Below are 27,915 nucleotides of genomic sequence, written 5' to 3' on the forward strand. Positions count from 1 at the left end.
TGAGGAGCGGTGGGCGCTGTCCGAGGTTCTCTGCTCAGTGTCCCTGTCCGGGTCCCTTTGTTTGACCCTTTGATTGGGGGAGAGAGTAAGGGACCCCAGCCCCAGCTATTGCTGCTGTGGACACCACCTTAGACGGGTCCTTTCACACGTGGGCGCACGTGCCCCCCCCCCCCCGATTGTCCATCCCACAGCCTGCCCCTTTTGTTGGGTGCTTTCAAAGGAGGGAATTGTTGGTGACACTGGGCGTGGCGCCAGGTAACTCGAGGGGGTGGCAGACTTGAGAGTCGATGAAGCCCCCTCGCTCTGGGCCACCAGGTAACTTGGAAGGGTGGAAGACCACAAGAGTCGAGGAAGCCCCCTGCTCTGGGCCCAGGCAAGCTTGAACACTTCCCTCGCCTGAAGTTAATGAGAAAACAATTGTGATTGGTTGCTGTGTTACACATTGCATATGCTGTTGTTTTTGCTTTGTAAGTGTGTTATGCAAATAAAAACACCTTTTTTGCTTCAAAAAAAATTTACTCTCCTGTAGCTCCGTGTGCAGGTGGTGGAGTCCCGCTCGGTGTGCCAGAGCTTGATCCTGGCAGAACTCACGAGAGTCGGAGACCTCTTGGACTACGACCGGGGAGACTGGCTGGATCCCGTGACACTCGCTCGGCGCATGGGGCTCTCCAGACCTCGCACCCCCGGTGTGTACTTCAGGAGGTGAAGGCCGCTTTGCCGCCCGCTGCTCGAGCTTACCTCGACCGGGTCCTGCTCGAGGGCATGCCCCGCCCACCCTCTACCCCAGGCCCACCGGACCTTTTAATTGGGCCCCTACCCCGTGGACCCAACCGACCCTCTCACCCCTTTACTGTGAGCTGGCTGCACAAGATGCAGCCAGTCTGCTTCCAAACCGCGCCAAGGAAACATCTATACACGCTCGTGCTCCACACCCTTCACGCCTTCACCCTTGTGTCCCGCCCCGATACAAAATGGCAGGACCTCCTGCCACCTTTGGAGGGTGAGGAGCCCCAGTGGGCCAGCCTCTATTCTACCTTGGTCCCGAGGCCCGCTGGGGATATCAGTTGGCGGCTCCTTCACAGAGCCGTGAGCACGGGCGTGTTCTTGGCGCGGTTCACCTCCATCCCAGACACCTGCCCCTTTTGCGGCGTGAGGGAAACCCTGGCACACATATATTGGGAGTGTGCCAGGCTGCAGCCCCTATTCCGGCTCCTCACAAATATTTTATTACGTTTTTGGTTGCACTTTTCCCCTCACCTTCTTATTTATGCACTCCCTATCCGTGGCCCCACAAAGTCACAGGATCTCCTGGTCAACCTCCTCCTGGCCCTACCTAAAATGGCCATCTATAAAACCAGAGTGAGGAGGTTGGCCAATGGAGTCTCCTGTGACTGTGGGGCCTATTTCTTATCCTCGGTTCGTTCACGTATCCGGGCAGAGTTCCTCTGGGCAGTATCCACTGATTCCCTTGATGCCTTTGAGGAGCAGTGGGCGCTGTCTGGGGTTCTCTGCTCGGTGTCCCCATCCTGTTCCCTTCGTTTGACCCTTTGACCACACTCCCATCCCTGTTATTTCATTAGTTGTCCCCCGGATTTATTTGGTATCCAGGTCCTGTGGATCCCCCTCTTAGGCTGGGGGAGGATTCTTTAGCAGTGGACGGGCTTCGCCCGCCCACTTCCCAGATCCCAATAGGATTACTCTCCTGTAGCCATCCAGCCTGTCACACTATCAAATATTAAGATACTATATTATATTGCCAGATAAAATAGTGGGGACAGGTGAATAGGGAACCAGATTGAATCAACTATTGTGATTAAATAAAAGTTATGTTTTAAAATGGAAGTTGGCTACAAGTGATAGAATGTAGGGCAGCTTCTTATCACACTCGTACAGAACAAAAAACAGGTTGGGGCAAAATATTGCGAACTTTAATGACAGGGTTTACCTCTTGGGCAATCCTGTTAAGGAAAGTAGCAGGTTGCATTCATATTGAGTTATTTTAGTGTAGCGATAAAGTGAAGAAGCAACGCTAATATTTGCAATCAAGCATGTTTATGCTATAAATTGGTGAAATACACATGTGCTGAAAAAAGCAATAAATAAAAAGGACTGAAACCAAATAGCATCTTATAAGGACACAATGAGAGTGGAATAATCAAAAATATTTGGTCAATAATGTAGAGATCCAGCTCAGTTATGCATAAAAAGGTTCCTAGAATTATTAAAACAAGGAGCACAGAAATGGAAGATTTATACACCTGTTCCAGCCTGCTGGAGAACAGCAGTTCTTGAAGTGACTTTGCATTGCATAATGGACTGTTTAAAACAAGTTTAAAAAGCATCAAAGAATGCACTGGAACTTTATAAATTATATGAACTTTAAACTTCACATTTCACCAGCTAGTAGAGTGCTGATGGAGAAACTGCACCTTGAACAAGCATAGCCTACGAAGCTGGCCAAGGGACGCACCACAGCAAAGCGAATTGCAGAAATAAATTACTGACTAGCGCAACCCAGCCCATGCTCAATGTTTATCCCAAGATGGTTGTACCACCAGCTATGGCCTAACTGGTCTTATACAAGCTGGTATGACAAGATGTTTTGTATGAAGAGACTGGGAAATTTTCAGCCCCAGTTGCAAAAGCTCAAAGGTGATGCCTACATTCCCTGATTAGACAGTGAGAGGACAACTCTCATTTTGACTGAATATTTCAAATCTTTGGCAGAAGTATGAGTTATCATCTAATTGGTCCACAGCAGCACTCCAACCAGAGGAGCCAAGCTGGACCACTCAACTGGAATGGGATAAAACAGCTCCTTCAACGCATCACTTCCTGAAAGCTGAAGACACCTGGAAGGGAGAAGACTGAGCTGGCCACCTAAGTACTCAATGTCATCGGCTATCTTGGATAGACGCATTTAACTGTCTTATTTTCCAGGAATTCAGATTGCCTGCTAGCACATCAGGACAAGACTATAGTCAGGTCCATCCTTTGCTCTGCCTGTATTTGCAGCATCAACTCCTGCTGTGAACAGTGACTGAGCTGAAAACTGACAGCTGAGCAAAGGTCTGTTGATAAGTAACACACACTTTCTCTTGGTGACAACCCAAATTACTCAACTGACTACTTCCTGAAACTGGGTACTTAATTAAGGGCACATCCATGCTTGTGAACGTGCTTTAAAGACGGTCACAGAGTTAGGCTTTGTCTACTCTGGCAATTGAACAACAAAACTTTTGTCTTTCAGAGGTGTTATCCTGAACGACAGAAGTTTTGCCGCAAGAAGTGCCAGTGTAAACAGCACACTGTCGGCAGGGAAAACACAAACAGTGCTCATTGGGAGTGGAAGTTTTTTGTTGACAGGAGAGCCGACAAACAGCAGCTACACTGCACAACTTTTAGCGGCACGGCAGTATGTGTCCTTGTTTTGTAACAGTATGAGGTTCCAACCAAAATTGTTGTAAAATTGAACAAGTTTGAAATTGAACAAGTTACTGTTTCTGACTAAGATTGTGAAGCAGTCTGCATGTGTCTATTATAGTTAGGTTTGAAAAGGATTAGATTTGTATTGGTAAATGTCAATAAATGTTGATTTCATCATACTTGCACAAACTGACAATATTTCCATTGATGACTGAATTTACAGAAAGGCCAAGAAAGAAAATTCTGCTTGAAATTATTAGAGTTTGATTTAAGACTATTTACTTTGTATGTTTTGACATATGATGTTGACATTTGTTTTAATCGTTACAAAGCTTTAATTTTTTAAATCTCAGTGTCACCAAATAAGTGTGACCCACCCACAATTTTCTGCAATTGTGAAAATTTAAATAAAAAACAGAAAAAAAAATTAACCCAATTTCCCACAGCTGTGAAAATTTAAATTGATAAAAATAAAAAAATGCTTAACAAGCATGTTATCCATCAAAATTATAAAAATAAAATAAAAATTGAATTTAGCCAAGCCTAACTTCAGTTAATGATTTCACACTGGCTTTCAAGTTCTAAGTGTATACAAATGTAAAAGAAGATCACATATGAAAGTAGGAGTTTTAGTCAGGAGTGTTAATAAGATCCTGGGGCTAATATAATTTATGTGGAAGCAGGTTAAGAGCTGACTACTATAGATCTGTTGGGAAGGAGACCTGGGCAGAGGAGGGGAGTAGGGTGCAAGTAATTGACCAAACTGTCTTGTTTTAACTTGGGTGGTGGTTCCTCTGTGGTAAGACCTCCCAGTTGATAACCAATTGGCAAAAGCGAGTTCGTATTCTGAGGGACTGAGTCAAACTCTAACCAAAGTCACCTTCCCAAGACAGTGATTGAGTATCATTGTTGTTTTTCATTGTGGTTGCGTTGATTCTGAAAACCTGGATGTACTGTATTAATCAATCAATTTTCTAGCCCGTGTTAGCAAAATCATAGTCCATTACTACTTTTACCTTATATCCTATGCTATTAGTTGATGTTGTTAAGGATAGTTAATAAAACTCTAAAGAAAAACCAACTCAGGGTTTTTTTTTATAGTTAAGCAATTGAAATTCAAATAATGCTAAGAAAAGCAGTACAGGTAACCAGTTTACTTAATATTTGTTTTAGACCTTATCTTTCTGACACCCTTTACATGATGCTGTTTGTGACTTAAGGCTTAGCTATGTCGACAAGGCAGAGCCTGTAGCAGCGCAACTATGCCACCAGAACCCCCTAGCGCAGAAGCAGCACACAGTGAGAGGAGGAGTTTTTCTGCTGGTGCAGGAACATCTTGTCCCCCAATGATGTTAGCTCTTCCAACAGAAACAATCTTCTGTTGGCATTGCAGTGTCTACATTGGTGGTTTTGCTGGCATAGCTATGTCTCTAGGGGATATGGGGGTTTTCATACCCCTGACTGACACAGTTATGCCATAAGAAGTTTTAAAAGTGTACGACAACCTTTAGGTTACGATTCAGTAATTTAATATGGGCAGATGTAGGTGTTTATCTGAGAAGAGCCCCACAAGTCACGGCATGGAGCACCCTGCATGGGAGAAGGGCCAAAACTGTATATTTGTAAGTAGCCACCTTAGATGAAAGGGTATCTCACTGTCCCTCTTTAAACATTCAAAAGAAAAAGTCACTATTTTTAAACAACCACTAACAGCATAAAACAGACTGGCTAAGATTTTTAGAAGTGGGTGCCTTAGCTTAAGTTAAATACATGGTTAAATGTGCAAAAACTGAATGCCTAGAAGTTCCCACTGAAGTCAAGGGGAGCTTCTGTGCTCATTTGAAAATCTAGTCATTTATTTAGGGCTTGGATCGTCAAAGGAGTTTAAGGGTTTGTCTACATGGCACATTATTGCCCACCAGCTAGGGTGTAAATTCTAGCATGCACAAGTGAGTTGTGTACTAACTGATGCATGTGGACCCTGCTGCGTGTTGACATAGTCATGTTTCAAGTAGGACTCTGTCAGTGTGCTCTAGGTAACTTTTAGTGCACGCAGCAGGGTCCAGACTGTGTGCAACATGCTGGTACACACTAGAATTTACACGCTTTCTGGTTCTACACTAACGTACCATGTAGACAAGCCCGAAAGGGAAGATTCACAAAGGAGACTTAGGCTCCGTGTTTCAGCACCTAACTCGGTGGAATCACACCACCACTACTGTTTTGTATGGAGCCTAATCTGGTAGGCATCGCCTAAGGTGGCCTCTGAGCACTACCACTGCATCAGCGAGTTAGGCAGGGGAATGCCTAATTTGTGAATCCTGCCAGGGCTTAGGTGTTGAGTGTCAAAATTTGGGGATAGACACTGCTGCCTACCAGCAAAAATGTAGGTGCCTAGGAAATGTAGTCACCTACAGGGTTTGGCAGCAGCTCAACAGAGGTTTTGAGGATCTAAATATTGGACTTAGGCACCTGAAGCAGCATTAAGCACCTAAATCCTTTGTGGACCTAGCCTTAAGTGCCCATATGTGGATTTAAGATCCTGACTTTAGGTACCCACTTTGAAAAAGGAATGCTCAGTTTTCAATATCCTATACAGACATATCTACACAACACATAATTTGTAAAAATCTGAACATCTTAAATCACTTTATTCAGGAAAGATAAAAGACATTTTGAAAATAATTCTTAATTGGACTGAGCAGATTTACACATTAATTGAAACGAGTGGATTAAACATCTGATATGTCAAAAGAAACACTGAAAAACAGGTAAGGAAATACATGGTTTACAGCTCTTGTTCATTTACTCAGATTATTTCTAACTCATCAGTGGAATTTGGCTTTTATGTAAGCTTTCCATACAAAATTGTAGTTTACTTGTCAGAATTTCCTCTCTCCACCAGCACCCTCCTAAGTTTTCAGTTTGACAGTACTGCTAATGATTAACAGTCACCTTTACAAATTTGCATAATATCGATCCCGGTTCTGAAAGTTTCTGTAAGCATACTTGGCATCTGATCTACTGTGTGGGACTCTTCCGAATGGTTCATGATCATTAAAACAGGAGTCAAAAACTCCATCCACAGCTTTTTCTGCTGTTTCTTTGCTTACTTTTCTAACAGCCAAAATGGAGCGAATGGCTCGGTCTCGTACACAGGTCTGAAAGAAATGGGGGGAAAAAATTGTAGCTACGATTTGAGGTCACAAGTTACAAACCATTTTGTACAGATCTATCTAAATGTTAGTTCCTATTGCATGTGCGTCAACATTAAGGTTACAGTTAATTATGTATCACAGAAAACTGACACCATTCCAAATAGACAGATCTCAAAAACAAACTTGTGATCATTTAAATGTATTTTTCTTTAATCTAAAATTAACTATTTAATTTTCATTATGCACCTAAATCTTCATGTAATAAGAAGAAATGCTATTTTTCTTTGAGTAGCAATAATTCAAATGCAGTTTAAAACTCTGGCTTTATGTAAAAAAAAAAAAGTGTACAACTTAGACATTCACACAAGAGAAAACCTGCTCCAAGTTGAACAGCCATGTGTCAGTTAGCCTTTTTCAACTATCATCAAATAGAAGATCTAGAGGGCTTGACTCCTCTGCCATCACTCTCCCCTCCTGTGGTTACTTTCCCTGATCCCACCTTTCTGTAGCAACTGCTACCTATTGGGCTTTTCCTCTAAAAAGAAGAAAAGGATACACAAGATCCCCAAGCCACTGTCAGTAATTGCTGCTCTAGATCAGCCAGGAATAGATTTATTCAAGTTCAGTCCTGTGATCTGTACTTAAGTAAAAGTCCCACTGAAGTCTTGGGGAGCCTTTCCTGACTAAGGGGCTGCATGTCTGACTCTATACTAAATTTATATTCTGAACTGGCTTTTGAGTCTTTCCATACATAGGAAACAAAAATTAAAGCTTCAGAAAAAATCCAATTCAGAAGACACTTCTGGTCAACCCTAGTCACTCTTATTCTGTTCTTACTGACTACCCATTGTAATTAATTTATTAAGCAGTAGTTCGAGCTGGAAAAACCACAAGCTCCTAATTTAGCTTTTTTTAAAAAATGCATTGATTCTACCAATGCAAAAATCTTATTTTTTGCGGGAATTTTTCTTCTAAAAAAAAATGTAACCCTTTGGAAAGTGTCTTAAAAGATATGTTAAGCTTGATCTTGAAGGTTCTTCTCCTTTCAGTTTTATCCTTCATTTAGAGCCCTTCCATCTTCAATGGCACAGCTCTGGAATCTGTTTTCAGGGCCAGATGCTCCCTACCCAAATTAGAATGATAGAGGAAAACAAATGCTGGTAGAAAATGGACAGAGAAGATGCAAAGGTAGCTGAGGGAAGGGAGCAAATCCCTGGTATGTTCTCAACCTCTGAGCAAGAGAAGCTTCTTGCACAATCACTGGGTGGTCAGGACTCCATGGCTCAGGGCATTCCAGGGACTGGAGTAGAGACCCAGTAGCATTCCACACCAATGGCCAGTGAATGTAAAATGATACCAAATGAGAATGATATAACTTTGCACAGGTGTGCATGACTAGGCAAAGAGTGGGACAACAGAATCCAGGCTTAATTATAGGGACAACCTGTCTCTGGCAGCTTTCAAGGTAGGGTGGAGGGAATCAACAACGTATTTGTCTCCTGAACATTTGGCTGGCTAGAAAGGGAAGGAGCAAGGATAGCAGAAGGGAGAGAACAGACAGGCTGCTGCTTCGTGAAGCAGCATTCAGCCAGCTCTCCTCTTCCTGCCAGCTGCCATTTAGCTCCTGCACAGAGTAGGAGTCTCACTGGAGCCTACTGCCAGAAGGAGCCGTTTTATCCTTCTGACAAGGCAGGAGAGGCTGCAGCCAGCTCAGCTCCATCCCGGCCCACCTATGCCCCTCCCCTGAAAGGGCCTGGGAGCAATAGAAGCAGGGGGACAAAGAGGAGTCACTACCAAATCAGGTTACCATCCAGCAGCAGGTTCTTCTCTCCCTCCTCCTTAGGAGACAGATATAAGGGAGGAGAGGAGCCAGGTACAAGGAGAAACTGTGAAGAGGGCAATGGAGTGAGGAGACACTGGGGGCATGTCTGTATTAAAAACTTAAGTCAACCTATGTTAGGTTGACTTACAGCCACCGCAGTAACTATTGTGATGGTTAATGTCCACACAATCCTCCTTCTGTCAGCGGTGTGCATTCTCACAAGGAGCGCTTCCATTTACTTTAGAAGGGCAGTGTGTGTGGGGGGGCGGGGGAGGAGGCACAAGAGCCCAGACTCTCAGCTCCACATGCAGCTCCCCACCAAGAGCCTGGCTGCCCCCCCCCCCCCCCATCAGCTACCAGCTCCCCACCTGGGCTATCAGCTCCCTGCGCTCTTGACTCCCCACCAGGAGCCCGGTGCGCCCCCCTCCCCACAGCTCTCAGCTCCCCACTCGTTGGTGCAGGAGCCCCGACTCACCCTGGCTTCAGTTCCAGATGGAACCATGAAATTGACAAGAATGACAGCCAACACCTCAGATACAGGGGTGAGCGGAGGGAGATGGGTGGGAGAGCTGGGGAGTGTGGGGCAGTGGTATGGAGGCAATTTAGAAAAACAGAGAGGTAGGGATGACTTGAGGAAGGGGAAGCTAGGAGAGGCAGAAAGGAAAAGGACTGAAGGTGAGAGAGCTAGAGGGGAAAATTTAGGTTTTGGGAAGTGGCAGGCGAAAGTCAGATATGGATGGGTAGGTGGGCAATATAAAATTATACAAAATTTACAATGATTTCCCATCATCTACTGTTTTTCCTGTGGTAAGATTGTGGCTAGGAATTTAATGGGAGTTGGTGTATTGCTTGATGGACTACGATAATAAAGTCCAAAGCCATACTGTACTGTTCCTTAACATAAGTAAGCATTATTTACAAGGCACAGTCTTCTTTACCTGATGGTGCTGTTTTAATCCAAATTTAAATCTGGTCATTTCATTTATGAGTGAGCAGTCTCCACTGAGATTAGCAGCTCGAATCTATCATGAAAACAAAAGACCACAGAAAATAAATGGAAAAGTCAGAGCATTACAGTAAGTCTTAATATAATGAAGTAGTTTCCAGTATTTTTCTGGTGGATTCTCCCTCTTTGTGCTTAACTGGGGAACACTGAACCCTTCTTTGCCTTCTTGGTGTCAGCTATGCCAGGGCATGGTTCATTGACCACCATCTTTTCCCCTGATTTTGCTCTTTCCTGTACTTTTGCTTTTTTCTTTTCATAGTACCTCCCCGCTCCTATATAAAGGCTACATATTGTTCTGGAGGGAATATCCATTGGTGACTCCGGAGGGCCAAGTCATACATGTTCTTGCAGATGAAATGAGTGATCAGGGAGTAGAGAAGAAAAAATTAGATCTCTGAGCCACTGCTTGAACTTGAAAACCCTGTGAGATGCTCCTGTTGCCATCTGCATTAGGGACTACTGTAAGAGCAAGGAAGGCAGGCAAGTAGCTTTCAAAGAACCACCTGCTGCATTTTCCACAGTAGCAGGAACACAGCTTCATTAAGAGAAGTACAGACAGAGTCATGCACATTTCTCTTCCTCTTCCTTGCACTTTCTCTCCCTCCTCCAGACTAGTCTGGGGCTTCCTTGGTATAGCCTACCTTCTGGGATGGGAAACACTGCTCCAGTAGTTTATTAAAAAAAAAAAAAAATTAAAATCATGTGTAGAAAAAAAAAAATCATTGTTTCATAAGAGGAAGCTAGTATTTGTACTGATGAATTTAAAAGATTGAAAGGGCAAAAGTTGTTTAGACACAAAAAACGGGCCAAAAAGTACAAGCAAGCAATTCCCAGAAAAGTTTGAGCCCAATCTTGTGTTAAATCTTAAGTTCTAATTTTTTACATTCAGCACAATGGCACCCTATTACTCCTTTAGAGACAAAAAGCAGGTAGGTAGATAATGAAATTTCTGAATTCCAGAGGGGCTTTAATGATATTGTATATGTGGCTACTAGATACTAAACCAAATTCATTTCTAAGAAGAATTACAAAGAAATCACAGCTGACTTCCACTTAAAGTGCATCTTCTCCAGGTAAAACAAATGCAAACATGATATACAATTTCATGTACCTGTATAAAATCTGACCTTTTGGTAGCAAATTCATTAGATTACTTCTCTCATTAGGACAGAATACTGAATCTGCAGTTTTACAATGAAACCTGTAAGTTTCTGCTATCAACTCCAGATATCATTCTTTACAGTTCTTGAAAAGTACTCCTAAATGTTTTAAACTAAAATGACACAGACACCATTTAACTCTATATATTTACATTATCTTTATTGGCATAGAATAATTTTTTTTGTTACGGTGAGGAAATTTTCTACTTTATCAAAATGAGAAAGATGACATTTACATGGAAATATATTCATATAATTCTGGTTCATATTCCAAAATGAACTATTAGTAACCTGTGTAAGTAGCTTAGTTTCGTTTCATAATCCATCAAGTTCTCCATGCTACACAAGCAGCTATGTGCCACTCAATCTGGTAATAACCACTCTCCAGGAAAGGATTAGAGTGTCATGAACAGAGGTTTATGATTATTAAGGCTACAGTCAATGAAATAATAAGTAAATATTTTTACAGGAAAAGTCACTTCTGTTATTAACCTTACTTTTGAACTCTAATATACTACTATGAAGATTATACAAAATATCAGTATTTGTAGAAAAAGGAACTTTATAAATACTGTACTATCATCTACATGTTTTTATTCTGTAGCTATTGAAACATGATAATATTCACTTCATTACATATCAGAAGCAGATAAATATGTATGATGTATTACATTTGTTTGTTAAACTCCAAAACATAGTATTTCAACTTGTACTTTGAACAAATCTGGTCTCTAGATTGAACCAACAAAAGGTGGGTGGGGGAGGAGGATGAAGAAGGAGTTATACTGAATTATGTTTGGATAGAACAGAATGTTTGGCTCAGCACCAAAACCTCTAATAGCCACCAGTAACACTCAGACTCAAGTAAGAAGCCTACTTGTGTGTGACAAGCACATTGACTTACCTCTGAACAGGCTAAATGTTTGACATTGCTGAACCAGTCAACATGTGCACGACAGTGATCAAAAGCATGAATCAGTTCATGTGTAACTACTCGGTTCATATGGGATTGTTGATGAATATTGTTCTGGCATAGAACAATCTGTAGAACAAAAATATAGGAAGTCTTTAGCAGAAAGTTAAAGGAATTTTCCTTGCAAGAGTATACTAGCTTTGAACAGTATTACTGGCTTTACTCCCGATCCTGTTGGAATTATTTACGCAATCACTACAATACTAATTTAACCATAATTCCTTTATTAAATTCAAAGGTCAAATAGTATTTATACAATTGCTCTAAACATACCTAAAAGCCTAACTAATAAGCCCTTTACTACATCCCCACAGTAAAAAAAAAAAAAACAAAAAACAACATTTTACAAGCATTTGATCAAGATACTTTCAAATGGGCTAAACCCAGGGGTTCTTAGACCCATAATCATTAAATCATACATGTGTATGACTGGAAGAGACCTCAGTAGATTTAGTCCAGTCCCCTATACTTAAAGCAGGACTAAGTAAAAACTAGATCATTCCTGACAGATATTCATCTAACCTGTTCTTAAAAACCTACAATGATGGATATTGCATAACCTTCCTAGGCAATTTGTTCCAGTGCTTAACTATCCTGACAGTTAGGAACAACCTTTTATGTACTTGAAAACTGTTATCATAACCACCGCCCCCAGACTGCTCTTCTCCAGACTAAACAAACAGTTTTTTCATTCTTCATTCATAGGTCATATTTTCTAGACCTTTAATCATTTTTGTTGTGCTCCTCTGGAGGTTCTCCAATTTGTCCACATCTTTCCTGAAATGTGACATCAGAACTGGACACAACACTCCAGTTGAGGCCTTATCAGCACAGAATAGAGTGGAAGAATTACTTCTCATGTCTTGCTTAAAATACTCTTGCTGACAAATCCCAGAATGATGTTTTCTTCTTTTGCAACAGTGTTACACTTTTGACTCATATTTAATCCACTTTTCTGCAGTACTCCTTCCTAGACAGTCATTTCCCATTTCTTATGTGTCGAACTGACTGTTCCTTCTTAAGTGGAATACCCTAAACTTTATAAGTGTACTCTCTACGTCATTATCTAAATCATTTATGAAGATATTGAACAGAGGCAGACCCAGGAACAATCCCTGTGGGACTGCACTCGATATGCCCTTCCAGCTTGACTGCGAAACACTGCTAACTACTGTCTTGGAACTGTTTTCCAACCAGTTATGCACCCACCTTATAATAGCTCCACCTAGGTCGGGGTGGGCAAACTACGGCCCGCGGGCCACATCCAACCTGCCAGCCAATTTCATCTTGCCCTCAAGCTCCTGCTGGCGAGCGGGGTCTGGGGCTTGCCCCACACCCGCGCACCAGACGGAGATGGGGTCCGTTCTGCGCATGCGTGTCGCAGCGTTCTGCGCAAGTGTGTCCCGGAAGCAGCAGCATGTCCCTCCTCCAGCTCCTACATTTGGGGCAGCCAGGGAGCTCTGCACACTTCCCCTGCGCCAAGCACCGCCCCTGTAGTTCCCATTGGCCGGGAACTGCAGCCAATGGGAGCTGCAGGACGGCACCTGAGGACAGGGCAGTGTGCAGAGCCACCCTGCCGTTCCTCTGCGTAGGAGCTGGAGAGGGGACATGCCGCTGCTTCCAGGAGATGTTTGAGATAAGCACCTCCCAGAGCCCGCACCCTTGAGCCCCTCCCACACCCCAAGCCCATGCTCTGATCCCCCTCCTGCCCTCAGAACCCCTCGATCCCAGCCCAGAGCCCCCTCCTGCATCCCAAACCCCTTATCCTCTGCTCCACCCCAGATCCTACACCCCCAGCCGGAGCCCTCACCCCCTCTGCCCCAGCCTGGAGCCCCCTCCCGCACCCTGAACTCCTTATTTATGGCCCCATCCCAGAGCCCTAACCCCTCTCCCCCATGTCCCAACCCCAGTCCTGATCCCCCTCCTGCCCTCCGAACCCCTCGGTCCCAGCCTGGAGCACCCTCCTGCACCTCAAATCCCTCAACCCCACCCCAGAGCCCGCACCTCCAGCCAGAGCCACCACCCCTGTTTCCCCCCACCCAACCCCCTACCCCAGCCAGGAGCTGCCCCGTCCTGTACCCTGAACTCCTCATTTCTGGCCCCAGCTCAGAGTCCACACCCCCAGCCAGAGTCCTCACCCCTTTCTGCACCCCAATTCCAATTTTGTGAGCATTCATGGCCTGCCATACAATTTCCATACCCAAATGTGGCCCTCGGGCCACAAAGTTTGCCCGCCCGATCTAGGTTGTATTTCCCTAGTTTGTTTATGAGGTCACACGGGACAGTATCAAAAGCATTATAAAGTCAGGGTATACCGCATCTACCGCTTCCCCACTACTCACCCTGTCAAAGAAAGCTATTAGGTTGGTTTGACACAATTTGTTCTTGACAAACCCATGTTGATTGTTACTCATCATCTTATCATCGTTTAGGTATTTGCATATTGATTACTTGATTTGCTCCATTATCTTTCCGAGTACTGAACTTAAGCTGACTAGTCTGTAATTCCCCATGTTGTCCTTATTTTCCTTTGTATAGATTGGCACTACAATAGAATCTCAGAGTTACAAACTGACCAGTCACCCACACACCTCACTGGGAACTGGAAGTACACAATCAGGCAGCAGCAGAGACCAAAAAACCAAAATACAAACATAGAAATCAAATACAGTACAGTACTGTAAACGTAAACTACTAAAAAAAAAAGGAAAGTTTAAAAAAAGATTTAGCAAGGTAAAGAAACTTTGTGCTTGTTTCATTTAAATTAAGATGGTTAAAAGCGGCATTTTTCTTCTGCATAGTAAAGTTTCTAAGTTGTATTAAGTAATGTTCAGTTGTAAACTTTTGAAAGAACAACCATAACATTTTGTTCAGAGTTACGAACAACCTCTATTCCCAAGGTGTTCGTAACTCTGAGGTTCTACTGTGTATTTGCCCCCTTCCAGTCCTCTAGAATCTCTTCCATTTTTTTTCTAATGGCTCAGATATCGCCTCTGTCAGCTCCTTGAATATTGGATGTATTCCATCATATTGGTTGGCTCCAACATGGTCAGGCAAGTATTAGCATTGAACCCTTTAAGAGTTTACATTTTATACCCTTTAACAATCAAGAGATGTCATTGCCAATTACTGACATCAGCTAAAAAACAACTTGAGATTGTGCACCCTTATTCCCAGTCTTAATCCAGATAAGATTTACAATCTCTTCCCCTCCTTCTTGCTGACCAAATGGGTTTTCCTTTGCATCTGGGTTTACATAGGCCCTAATTTTTAGGTAACACTGGTACGTGGGGTTGTTAGGGCCGTGCTGGCTCATTTTAAGACAGATTCTCTTTCTTATTTAAAACTAATCTGCAGTCACCCCGTTGATCAGAGGCCTTCTTTTCAGAAGCTCTCTTTTATTTTATTATTCTTTGAATCAGACATCCTCCCTTAGTTCATTTCTTCTGGCCTGTAACTCATTATTTTCAAGGCCTTCCTTCTACTTGCTAGTATGGGCCTTTCTTTACAACACATATATTTCCTTAAACAAATTTAAGATAACCCTAATTCTTTCATTTTATAGTTATCCTACAATCCCTCAAAGATCCCAGGCAGGTCATCTGCATCACTGAGAACTTTGAGGATCCCACTATTTTTCTCCATTAACCATGACTTCAACCTGCTGTGTACTAAGATTAGTGATGTTATCTCCAAATAATAACGCGTACATAATGCTTTTCATTAACACAGCTCAAAGCACTTTACAAAGAAGCGTCAGTAGCTAAGGATAAGCATGGATCTACCAAATTTTAAAGTTAACTTTCTTTTATGTATTTAAATCAAACTTCCAACATTTAAAAATCTGATTTTGATTATAAATACATTTTCTTGTAATCTTTTTCACTTTGTAGGATATTAAAATAGTCAACATCAACGCCCACCTGTGATGTTGCGGCATCAAAACCTCCACTGACACACCCATCACAGTCTTCACAGGCAAAGTGCCGATCTTTATGAACAGTGCTGAAAGGTCAAGAAGTATGATGTTAGAGGGAAATTTTAAATAAGATTGCTAAGGAAAATCCATTCACTATAGATTCATAGACTTTAAGGTCAGAAGGGACCATTATGATCATCTAGTCTGACCTCCTGCACAACGCAGGTCACAGAATCTCACCCACCCACTCCTGTAACAAACCCCTAACCTATGTCTGAGCTATCGAGGTCCTCAAATCATGGTTTAAAGACTTCAAAGTGCAGAGAATCCTCCAGCAAGTGACCCGTGTCCCACGCTGTAGAGGAAGGCAAAAAACCCCCAGGGCTTCTACCAATCTGCCCTGGAGGAAATTTCCTTCCCAATCCCAAATATGGCGATCAGCTAAACCCTGAGCATGTGGGCAAGATTCACCAGCCAGACGCCCAGGAAAGAATTCTCTGTAGTAACTCAGATCCCACTCCATCTAACATCCCATCACAGGCCATTGGGAATATTTACTGCTTATAGTCAAAGACCAATTAATTGCCAAAATTAGGCTATCCCATCATACCAGAAGTCAATATAGAACGCACAAGTCAGAGGTTGACCTACCAGCCAGACTGCTTCATAGCATCAAGAAGAAGTTGAGCATAAGGACCTAGAAAAACAATGCTGCAATCAATTTCTCTATACAAAATTTTGTACAGCAAGTAAAGTTCAGTTATTTATTACATAAAAGATAATTACGAAGTGAGATTTATGCAATTATCATTATATGGTGATGAATTGACACTGCATCTTAAAGTAAGAGCAGCATGACTTTCTTTGGAAAAGCACTGGATGAGAAGTCAATTTACAATTGTCCTAGTTCAGATTAATTAAAAATGACATTCAAAGCCACACAATGCTCAATTCACTGCAGGGCACACAGCCATAGTTTAAATAGCAAATGCTTGTGTAGAGGCCACTTCTGAATTCTGTACAGAACTTAGCGTAATGTAGTGTCAGGCCAGACCTCCACCTAAAACTTTGGTCAACCCAGCTGTGGCCTCTCAGAGAGGTGGATTTACTACGACAATAAGAAAAGTCCCTTTCTGATACTGTTAATGTAGTGTACACCCAGCCTCAGTGTATAATAATGGAGACTAAGTGTAGAATTAGTATTTGCCCTCAATCTACAGAAAAGGGCCTTCTGGGTAAAAAGAACATATAGCAGCCACTTCTGGAAGGTTATTTTCTTAATTAATTAACCAGAATTAGTGCAGATATGGAAGATGAACAAGGAAAGTTACATAGCAAGACAAAAGCCCAAGAACAATGAAGGGGCTTTTTAGAGGTGGTCACTTTAACAGAAACATCCAGTTACTCACAATTAAACCAATTCCTACAGTATCTTCACAGATGCCAAAAGCTCCAAATATCCCCCTCCCCCCCCCCCCCCGCTGCACTGCCCGCTGCACTGCCAAAATCAATACAGTAAAAGCTCTTTTATCCAGCACTTCGCCAACCAGCAGCAAGCTCTGTAAACCGGCATATCTGATCTGCACGGAAAGTCCGATTTATAGTGCGGTTGGTGTGGGGCCAGCAGGGGGCTGGAGCGTGGGAGGGGCTATGGGGCACACTCTGGGAGGGAGTTTGGGGCAAGGAGTTGGGGTGCAGGGTTCCAGATGGGGGGCTCCCCTCCGGCAGCTCCCTGTCCCTGCTATTGCTGGCGGAGGCACGGCCAGGCAGTTCTCCAGGCACGCTGCCTCCGTCCCCCGACCCCGAGTACTGACTCTGTGGCTCCCAGCCCATGGCCAGGAACTGCGGCCAATGGGAGCTGCAGCAGGTGGTGCCTTCAGACAGAGACAGCCTGGCACATGCCTGCTTGCAGAGCTGCCTGGCCACGCCTCCGCCAGGAGCAGCAGGGATGGGGAGCCACCTGAGGTGAGCACCCCCCCCGCCCTGCCCCCTGATGTGGTACCCCGAGGCCTGGCCACACCTCTGGTAAGAGCTGGAGGAGGGATATGCCACTGCTTCTAGAAGCTAGTTGAGAGAAGCATTGCCCGGAGCCTGTACCTTTGAGCCCCTCCCGCGTCCCAAGCTCCTGCCCTGATCCCCCTCCCGCCCTCCAAACTCCTCGATCCCAGCCCGGAGCCCCCTCTGCACCCCAAACCCCTCATCGCCAGCCCCAGCCGGAGCCCTTAACTCCCCTGCCCCAGCCCAGCCCCTCCCACACTCTGAACTCCTCATTTATGGCCCCACCCCACAGCTTGCAGCCCCAGCCAGAGCCCTAACCCCCCCCCACCCCCCCCGTGTCCCAGTCCCCACCCTGATCCCCCTCCTGCCCTCCAAACCCCTCGGTCTCAGCCTGGAGCCAACCCTCCTACACCTCAAATCCCTCATCCCCAGTCCCACCCCAGAGCCCGCATCTCCAGCCAGAGCCCTCACCCTGTCCATCCCCCCCCGCATCCCAACCCCCTGTCCCAGCCTGGAGACTCCCGTCCTATACCCTGAACTCCTCATTTCTGGCCCCACCCCAGAGTCCGCACCCCCAGCCAGAGCCCTCACCCCCTCCTGCACCCAACCCAATTTTGTGAGCATTTATGGCTTGCCATACAATTTCCATTCCCAGATGTGGCCCTCGGGCCAAAAAGTTTGCCCATCCCTGTCTTAGCACTTCATCGTTTACCTTTGTAAGTGTGCAAATGCCTGTCACTGTGATATTTAATGTATATTTTAAGAACAAATGCTCATTCAAAATATGTATAAGTACATGCTAATACCTTTAGCAAGGACATCTGTGTTTCACTTGCTATGTTGTGCTAGCACAGTAAATGAAGCCGCAAAACACAAGATGTTTAAATGACCTCACCCCCATTAAGAAGTAATGGACACTTATGGACACCAGGCAGGGTCCTCTGGAAGCTGAAGACTTTGTTTCCATCCCACACCACGGTCAAGTTTTAGCAAATTCGGACAAGTCAGCAAATAAGAACAGCCTTACGGATCCGTAACAGCCACTGGCCCCAGTTCGCTACCCCCGGCCCCCTGGCAGATTAGGTCAGCGAGCAGCTCTAATATCAGTAACTGCTACTGGCAGCACCGGGCAGCCGCTTCTCACACGACACCCGGCCCCTGGGCGAGAAGCTCTGCGCCCCCGGCCTGGCAGGCCCCTCAAACCCCGCGCTCAGAGCCGACCCCGCCGCGCCCCCAGGGCTCGGGAGCCCCCCTCGGTGCCTACTTGTGTCCAGGGCGATCTTCAGCATCACCCGGCACTTGTGGTTGAAGGTGAAGAGGCTGGTGGCCAGGAAGCTGCGCGGCGGCTTGGCCTCGCTGCGCCGCTCCGGGAAGAGCCGGTAACCGAAATCCTCCCCCTCGGCCACCTCCGGCGGCGGCTCGCTCCGATCCATGGGCCCGGCTCCCCGGGCGCTCACAGGCGGCTTGGAGACAAGACCCCGGCAGCGGCGGTTCCCGGGCAAAGGTCAACTCCGGCCCCGCCCCGCCAATCACCGGGGCGGCTGCGCCCCACGTGCTGCGAGCCGAGGGGCGGCGCTGGCAGCCATGACAGCAGCGCGAACGGTCGCTCGGGGTGAGTGGTCGCGGAGCGGCGCTGCGCGGGCCGGGCGGCAGCTGGGCCAAGGCCCCGTCAGGCGGAGCGCGGGTGACTCTGTTTCCAGCCCCAGCCGCGGTGCACTCTGGGAAGCGCCGGCCGCGGTTGGCGGCGCTAGCGGCGGCAGGAGGAGGCGGGAACCGGCTTAAGGTGGGGTCTGGAGAGCGCGGGGCGGCGGTTTCAACCTGTCCGGGGGCGGGGCGGCTGGGTCCCTGGTCTCCTGGCCGGGGGAGAGGGGGCACCTGTCGCGGGATGAGCCCGAGCAGTCACGTTTGCTTCCGCACCGCCAGAGAGCGGCTGCAACGGCTGGGGGCATGTGAGGCGCCAGGGACCCTGGCCTGACCCGCCTCTGCCTGTCCCTTTCCCCGTCCTCCTCAGGGCAGCGCCTGAGCCCCTGGGGGCACCAATGGGCTGTGAACAGCGCTGCTGGCCCAGTCCGTAGATGGGGAACTGAGGCCGGGAGAGAGTAAGGCCTGGGGTCAACAAAGGCACTTACGCGCATGGCTGGTGCAACCACTAGGCAAACTAGGCAGCTGCCTAGGGGGCCAAGATTTGGGGGTGCCAAAAGTAGGACCGTATATCAATCAAGAGGCTGGCAGCAGATTGCAGACGGTAGGAAGGACGTAAAAGAACCACGCTCCCAGTGAATTGCTCTCTTGCCTTTTAGAAAGCCAGTGGTTAGTGAAGTCCTTTGGTTAGATTTGCAGACTGTAGGCAGGTGATAAAAACCATGTTCCCAATGAATTGATCTCCGACTGCTGCCATTTAGAAATCCCGTGAAGTCCTTTGATTGTGAATCGATAATTCTAAAGATTGCTGTGTTGGTAGATACATTATCCTGCCTGCCCCACGCCCCTGCTGCCGGAGCAAGAGCCCAGCATTCAACTCCTCAGCCAGGGCACAGGACGGACTTGTGAAGGCAAAGCAGGCGACGCGCTCCCATTGCCCTGTTGCAAGTGCACTTGGCCCGCTGCTGCATGTCAGGGACTGGAAAGGAGAGCGCCCATTTCACCTTATGGCTCTTTGAATCCTACGCCGCCCCCCAGCCAAACCCAGATTGCACCCTATCCTCCCTCCCCAGCCAAACCCGATTCTCCAGGTGACCAAACCCAGTCTACTCCCCTTGCACTCCCCAGCCAAACCCGAACCCCCACTGACCGAACCCAGTCTGCTTCCCTTCCCCGCCTAACCTGATACCCCACTGACTCAACCTGGTCTGCTTCCCTTTCGCTCCCTAGCCAAACCCAATCCCCCGCTGACCCAAACCCATTCTGCTTCCCTTCTCCTCCTGGCCAAACTCGAACCATCACTGACTGAACCCAGGGTGCTTCTCTTCCCCACCTAACCCGTTGATGAAATTCAAAGAGTGACTCATAGTTGGTAAGTGACATGTTCTCTATCCTTTACTTTTAACAGTGAACAAGCAAAAGAACTGATAGGAATAAAATTTCATTTTTTTCAGTTTCAGTTGATACAGCCTCATGGCAGATAGAGAAAAATTGTCTGGGGCACAGTTTTGTAAGCAGAAGGCTGATAAGCAAAAAGAAGAAAGAAAGCAAGAAGGTTCGTTTCTGAGGTATCAACGTCCACTGGCCAGAGATGAAGGTAGTCCAATGCCAAAGGATCAAGCAGAGATGGAGGTCGGGATGACAGTTTCACAAGTTAAAGAAGAGTTTGAAGAACATAATCTGAATATTGAAGACGAATCATATGAAACACATGAGGATCAAAACTTGGAAGAACGTGAAAGCAAAAATGTCACTTGTTTGAATTTGAGCTTTAGAGATCCTGCTACTTGGGCCAAATGCGATGATCAAGTCAGACAAATTTTGGTGGAACATGAGCTGGAACAAGTTCAGCAGTTCGATTTCCCAAAGATAGTAAGCAAAGAAAATTCTCGACAATTAATTTCAAACGTAGGCTTGTTAATGGAGAAGAAATGCACCATCAGTGGCTGCAGTATTCCACATCAAATGATTCTGCTTTTGCTTCTGCTGCAAGTTGTTTGCCAGTTGTACTATTGGCACATCATCTCTTTCTGGAAAAGGCTCAAGGGATTGGAAAAACATGTCTGCAATTCTTTCAGAGCACAAGAAAAGCAGTCAATATTTGATAAATGTTTAAACATGGAAGGAACCTGAACTGTGATTGAAATATGAGAGAACAATTGATGAAGAACATTTGTGCTTCTTTAAGCAAGAAGAAAAGTATTGGCAGCAAATACTAAAACATCTGATTGCTTTGGTCAGAGTTCTTGGTATATAAAACCTGGCCTTTCAGGGAACACAAAACAACCTGCACACTTGTGGTAATGGGAACGTCCTCAAATTTGTGGAATATCTAGCTTTGTTTGACCCGCTTCATAGAATCATAGAATATCAAGGTTGGAAGGGACCTCAGGAGGTCATCTAGTCCAACCCCCTGCTCAAAGCAGGACCAATCCCCAATTAAATCATCCCAGCCAGGGCTTTGTCAAGCCTGACCTTAAAAACTTCTAAGGAAGGAGATTCTACCACCTCCCTAGGTAACGTATTCCAGTGTTTCACCACCCTCCTAGTGAAAAAGTTTTTCCTAATATCCAACCTAAACCTCCCCCACTGCAACTTGAGACCATTACTCCTTGTCCTGTCCTCTTCTACCACTGAGAATAGTCTAGAACCACCTCTCAGGTAGTTGAAAGCAGCTATCAAATCCCCCCTCATTCTTCTCTTCTGCAGGCTAAACAATCCCAGTTCCCTCAGCCTCTCCTCATAAGTCATGTGTTCCAGACCCCTAATCATTTTTGTTGCCCTTCGCTGGACTCTCCAATTTTTCCACATCCTTCTTGTAGTGTGGGGCCCAAAACTGGACACAGTACTCCAGATGAGGCCTCACCAATGCCGAATAGAGGGAGACGATCACGTCCCTCGATCTGCTCGCTATGCCCCTACTTGTACATCCCAAAATGCCATTGGCTTTCTTGGCAACAAGGGCGCACTGCTGACTCATATCCAGCTTCTCGTCCACTGTCTCTCCTAGGTCCTTTTCCGCAGAACTGCTGCCTAGCCATTCGGTCCCTAGTCTGTAGCGGTGCATTGGGTTCTTCCGTCCTAAGTGCAGGACCCTGCACTTATCCTTATTGAACCTCATCAGATTTCTTTTGGCCCAATCCTCCAATTTGTCTAGGTCCCTCTGTATCCTATCCCTGCCCTTCAGCTTATCTACCACTCCTCCTAGTTTAGTATCATCCGCAAATTTGCTGAGAGTGCAATCCACACTATCCTCCAGATCATTTATGAAGATATTGAACAAAACCGGCCCCAGGACTGACCCCTGGATGAGCGTCTTCGCAGGATTAAGGACAAGGAGATGCATGTACATTACCTAGGGAAAGGCATACAGAATGAACTTATTCAGCTTCTATCCAATGCCATCAAACAAAAAATCCTAGCATCTGCTCGTGCTGCAAAATACTTTTCAATCATTCTAGATTGTACACCAGATGCAGGCCATGTTGAACAAATGACCATGAACGTTCGGTTTGTGGATAGGCCTACTTCAGAGACAGAGAATGAGACTGAATCAGTATGCATAAAGGAACACTTCTTGGGATTGGTGTCGCTTACGGAGACAACTGGAGCTGGTATGACAGAAACTATTCTTCATCAGTTAGAAGAGATGTCACTGCCTATAGAAAACTTGCGTGGTCAAGGCTACGACAATGGGAGCAATATGAAAGGGAAAGAAAATGGTGTCCAACAAATAATTTTGGATATTAATCCACGAGCCTTTTTCATTCCTTGCAGTGCACATTCATTGAATGTGGTTGTTAGTGATGCTGCAAAGTGTTGTTTGGAGGCAACCGCCTTCTTTGATTTAGTACAACATGTTTATGTGTATTCCTCTGCTTCTACACATCACTGGGAAGTTCTAACACACCACGTATCTAATCTCACAGTTAAACCATTGAGTGAAACAAGATGGGAAAGTCGAATTGATGCCTTGAAACCTCTTCGCTATCAGCTTGGTGACATCTATGATGCTCTGCTAGAGATCTATGATAACACTACTCTAACTGGATCATCTGGCAATATGTCACAAGTTGATGCAAAGGATCTTGCAAAAGCCATTTCTAGTTTCAAGTTTCTTGTTTCTCTTGTTGTGTGGTATGACATATTGTTTGAGATCAACATGATTAGCAAACAACTTCAGGCGAAAGAATTTGACATAAGTGATGCCATTAATCAACTTGGAGAAATCAAGAAGTTTCTTGTAGGCCACAGAATTGACATAGACTTTGAGAAAACATTGGTAGATGCAGGTGAACTTGCGGAGGAGTTGGATGTACTGGCACTTTTTGAACCAGATACAATCTGTATTAGAAAAAAGAGGAAGCAGTTCACATATGAAGCAGATGACAAACCTATTTATAATCCAAAAGAAAAATTCAAAGTGAACTTTTACTTTGCAGTCATCGACACAACAATACATTCGGTTGAAGAAAGATTAACATTGATGCAGCAAATTAGTTCAGTATTTGGCTTCCTATATGATGTTTACAGTTTGCAAAATACAAGACCAAAGCAAATTATGGAACATTGCTTGAATCTGGAGCAAGCTTTGCAACATGGTGAATCCAAAGGTATTGATGCCTTTGACTTGTGCAATGAATTGCAAGCTATTACAAGACAAGTCCAAAAAGTGCATCACCACAACATGTATTGAACTTCCTTTGGAAAAATAAGCTGACAGATAGTGTCCCCAACACAGTTACTGCTCTTCGCATCCTCTTGACTCTCCCAGTTTCTGTGGCCAGTGGTGAGCGAAGCTTCTCGAAGCTCAAGTTGGTAAAAACATATGTGAGAACGTCAGTGTTGCAACAAAGACTTGTTGGGCTATCTACCTTGTCAATAGAACATGACATTGCTTGCAGCATTGACTTGGAGGAACTTGTTTCTAAATTTGCTAAACTGAAAGCGTGGAAAAATAAATTCTAAATTATAACGTGTTAGTCTGTGACAGTATATTGTGTTTAATGTATGTGATTTATTTTAAGATCCATGCTATTTTGTGCAAAGTGAAAACAATAATAATGTCAACACTGTCAGGTTATTCATTTATTTTGATTAAATATGTAGACTAAATAGTGAAATTAATAAATTTTCAAGCCGAGCGTGTATTAATTCTAATGAACAATGCCACATTATGCAGTATTCATTTTTGAAAGATTTTAATAAGCGATGCTCTGGGGGGGCGTGGGGCGCAAGGTGGAAGTTTCGCCTAGGGCGCAAAATATCCTTGCACCAGCCCTGCTTAGGCGTTGCAACGCCGAGCATCCTGGGAACAACCCTGGGATCCACTGAGCCTGAGTCAGCTGCTGAGATGCCGCTACCATGCATGGGAGAGTTAGGCACCTTAAACTGTGATCTACACCAGTGCTTGTCAACCAGGGGTACATGTACCTGCCAGGGTATGCAGAGGTCTTCCATGGGGTTACATCAGCTCATCTAGAGATTTGACTATTTTTTCAAGAGGCTACATAAAAAGCACTAGTGATGTAACTACAAAGTAAATGACTTGTTTATACTGCTCTGTATACTATGCACTGAAATATAAGTATTATATTTATATTCCAGTTGATTTATTTTATAATTATATGATAAAAATGAGAAAGTATGCAATTTTTCAGTAGTAGCGTGCTGTGACAGTTTTGTATTTTTCTGTCTGATTTTGTAAGCAAGTAGTTTTTAAGTGAGTTGAAACTTGGGGTATACAAGACAAATCAGACTCCTGAAGGGGGTACGGTTGTTTAGAAAAAGTTGAGAGCCACTGAGCTACAAAGCCAGCATGCTAGGAAGGTGAAGCTTGCATAAAATAGCCAGGGGTGTGTGTGTCCTAAGCTCAGTTGTTCTCAAAGGGGTAGGTGCCTCAGTTTGGGCAGTGAGGAGGCACCTGTCTCTGTTAGCGATCTATAGTCAGGAACCCATCTCTTGGAGTAATCAGAGGAGTGCTCTTAGTCTTCTCTGTTGATGCTGCTCCACTTCGAATCAATGCTTAAATAGCCATTGGGCCACAGAGAAAATGAACTGACTCTGTAAACTGGTGGTTAGGGCACCCCAGGAGACCTCAGGTCCAGCCTCCCTGCTCCAAATGATTATTTAAGTATTTATCCAAAGCTGAGCAACTACCACAGGGCAGATTGAGGGTGCTTTATGTGACCCGGGGTGCCTATGGTAGTCCTCACTGAAAATGCCAAAGTTGGGGCAGGCTGCGAAAAGGAGAGCAGATGCTCTCAGAACTGGTGGTTAACACTGACATTAGACTCTCCAATCAAAGTGTTCTGATTCCCCACACTGGTTATCAAGAAGCTGAGAAAAGAAATCACACAGCTCCCTTTATTGCATTCCAGTAAGATGAGGAGTTATTTTAAAAAACTGCTCACTATACAAAATGTTCTTCTGAATCGCAAAGGGCCATTACCAGACCAATTTTAGTTTGGATCTTACCCACAATACCATGTTGCCAGGCAATCTTTTAGTATCTAAAACTAAAGGTTTATTAGAAAAGAAAAGGAAAAAAACAAGAAGAGAGTTGCTAAATGGTCCAAGTAGTCAGATACATACTTAAGAATTCATAGTCCATATATCAGGTTCTTAGCAATATTGGTAAGTTTGCTGGCTTGAAAGACCCTGTGGAACTATGGATGTAAAATATTAAACTGTTAAACGGTATACCAATACGTATTAGTCTTACCGTTCATCCACCTCCTTCCGATCAGCTGGTAGAAGTCCTTGCTGAGGGCAGGGCCTGTGTGCAGATCTCCAACAGGTTCTTCTGCAGTAGAGATGCCATTTTGGGATACTGCAAGAGGTGAATTATGGCACCAGGAAGAGATCACTGGGAGCCCAGCCCCTTCTTAAAGGGGCCGAGTCGATATTAACGATATTAAAAAAAGGTCCCTCCAGCCCCACAGACCTGAGAAGAAATACTTGCACAGACCCAGGGGTGACGACCCTGGCGGAAGGATACTACTCGCTAGGCCAGGAAATGCCTGGCAGCGCAGGGAGGCAGGATGAGCAAACTACCAGTCCTGGGGCTTCGCAGGGAATGGCCAGCCAGGCAGGGGGAGCACATTTAGGGTGGGGGCGCAGGGGCTGCAGGCCCCGTTGGGGGATAAAGTAGTCCCTGGCCTCCCGCCTGTGCCACTGGAAGGGGTTTGGCTGCGGAGGGGATGGCGCGCTGGTTGGTGCTGCAGTTTCAGCTGATTATTGAAGGGAAAGGAAGCTGCTGCTGGGGTGGTATGGAGCATCTGTGGAGGCCACGTCAGCACAAACTAAGTACCTGGGGCTCCTCTTCCTTTTCCTGGGTACTGAGGGTGCAAGTGGGTGCTGGGCCCTCTCTACTGCCTTAAGCTCTCCTGGCTATGCCTGTTGTGTCACCCCTGGTATGAGCTCAGCTGTCCTTCCCCATCTGTCTAGGACAAGGGAGAGGGGAGACGTGCCATTGTAAGCATTGTGAGGTCCCAATTGGTTAACTGGTTAAATGATACAATTTTTATTATTTAAACGGGTACTTTTTAAAATGATATTTACATTCCTGCCTGGAACACATCCAAAGCTTGGCTGTGTCATTCAGTCCTTTGTTCAGAACTTCAGTTTGCATAGAACTTACTCCAGAGGCAAGAAGCAGGATTGAAGATAAAATGGAGACAATACAGCTGCCTTTTATATCCTTTAGTATGTGGCTTGCATACAGCATCACACCTCACATCAAAATATCCCATTGCTCAGTGATTAGAGCCCTTTCGTGAGATTTCAAATCCTTCCTGCCCATCAGGCAGAGGGGGGAATTGAACCTGAATCGTCCACGTCCCAGGTGACCACTGCGCTAAATATTGGAAGACAACTCCTCCTTTGAGCAGATTTTGAATGGGACCTGATCTGATAGGTACCCACAGTCCACCTACCAGATTGGGCTCTGCACACAAGATAGGCAAATGAATACCTATCTTCTCCCAGTTTGTGCATCACTCTGGCGTTAGGCATCCAGATGCCTGGAGTGAGGCAGCAGTGTAAGTGCCCAGAGGCAGGAATTAAAATGCAGAGGTAACCTGTAAACTTACGCACCAAGTAAGTTTAGGTGCCTGTGGGGTTTGGTGGGAGTTTTGTGAATCATGGTGCAGTTTAAAACTGGGTTTTAGGTGCCTAAAGCTGAATTTTAAGTGCCTGAATTTAGGTTTAGGCACTCAAGTGCCTTTGTGGATCGGGGTGTAAGTGAATTGCCCAAGATTGCACAGGAAGTCTGTGGCAGAGCTGTGAATTGAATCTAGGTGTCCTGACTAGATAACGGAGGGAGAGGAGTTATTTTAATTAAGGGCCAATGTGGACACAAGAACAAATGGATATAAACTCGCCATCAACAAGTTTAGGCTTGAAATTAGGCACAGGTTTCTAACCATCAGAGGATTGAAGTTCTGGAACAGCCTTCCAAGGGGAGCACTGAGGGAAAAAAACCTAACTGATTTCAAGACTGAGCTTGATAAGTTTATGGAGGGGCTGGTATGAGAGGACTGCCTACAATGGTGTGTGGCCAATGGGCAACTGCTAATAGCAAAAATCCCCAATGGCTGGAGATGGGACACTAGATGAGGTGGGCTCTGAGTTACTACAGATAATTCTTTCCAGGTATCTGCATGATGGGTCTTGCCAATATGCTCAGAGTCTAACTGATTGCCATATTTGAGGTTGGGAATTTTCCCCTGGCTCATCTGCAGCATGGGGTACAGGTCAGTTGCAGGTTTGAACTAGTGTAAATGGTGAACTCTCTGTAACTTCAAGTCTT

The 27,915-nt window shown here is 45.2% G+C and overlaps 3 protein-coding genes across 5 annotated transcripts in view; 2 read left to right on the forward strand and 1 right to left on the reverse strand.

The window, feature by feature from the left end:
* Nucleotides 1-2,030: 2,030 nt before the first annotated feature.
* On the reverse strand, nt 2,031-19,055 carry ATP23 (ATP23 metallopeptidase and ATP synthase assembly factor homolog). Its single transcript, XM_077833798.1, has 6 exons — nt 18,727-19,055; nt 16,116-16,161; nt 15,469-15,550; nt 11,477-11,614; nt 9,345-9,428; nt 2,031-6,587 (listed from the first exon to the last, which is right to left on the reverse strand). Exons 1-6 carry the CDS (start codon nt 18,893-18,895, stop codon nt 6,384-6,386), a joined length of 723 nt encoding a protein of 240 aa, XP_077689924.1. The 5' UTR covers nt 18,896-19,055; the 3' UTR covers nt 2,031-6,383.
* RPAP3 (RNA polymerase II associated protein 3) overlaps nt 19,038-27,915 on the forward strand; it is a 49,594-nt gene continuing 40,716 nt past the window's right edge. The window contains exon 1 of one of the 3 annotated variants that reach the window (XM_077833778.1): nt 19,038-19,074. The gene's annotated coding sequence lies outside the window, so the exon portion shown is untranslated. Of the gene's footprint in view, nt 19,075-19,103; nt 19,246-20,314; nt 20,476-27,915 lie in introns of those variants that run through there. The other 2 variants (XM_077833771.1, XM_077833785.1) reach the window with 2 other exon arrangements.
* Nucleotides 22,266-24,206, forward strand: LOC144259508 (zinc finger MYM-type protein 1-like). Its single transcript, XM_077807759.1, has one exon. It carries the CDS (start codon nt 22,444-22,446, stop codon nt 23,797-23,799), a length of 1,356 nt encoding a protein of 451 aa, XP_077663885.1. The 5' UTR covers nt 22,266-22,443; the 3' UTR covers nt 23,800-24,206.

The sequence above is a fragment of the Eretmochelys imbricata genome, chromosome 1, assembly GCF_965152235.1.
Source record: "Eretmochelys imbricata isolate rEreImb1 chromosome 1, rEreImb1.hap1, whole genome shotgun sequence".
In the NCBI taxonomy this organism is placed as follows: Eukaryota; Metazoa; Chordata; order Testudines; family Cheloniidae; genus Eretmochelys; species Eretmochelys imbricata.

Bases quoted from the DNA above. Each gene is read 5' to 3' on its own strand.
- ATP23 (XM_077833798.1), bottom strand. From the start codon at position 18,895: ATGGATCGGAGCGAGCCGCCGCCGGAGGTGGCCGAGGGGGAGGATTTC. The intron at 9,429-11,476 runs GTAAGTCAATGT...TTTTCATGATAG, and splicing joins AACATTTAGCCTGTTCAGAG to ATTCGAGCTGCTAATCTCAG. The intron at 6,588-9,344 runs GTAAAGAAGACT...CATTTCTTTCAG, and splicing joins GATTAAAACAGCACCATCAG to ACCTGTGTACGAGACCGAGC.
- LOC144259508 (XM_077807759.1), top strand. From the start codon at position 22,444: ATGCATGTACATTACCTAGGGAAAGGCATACAGAATGAACTTATTCAG.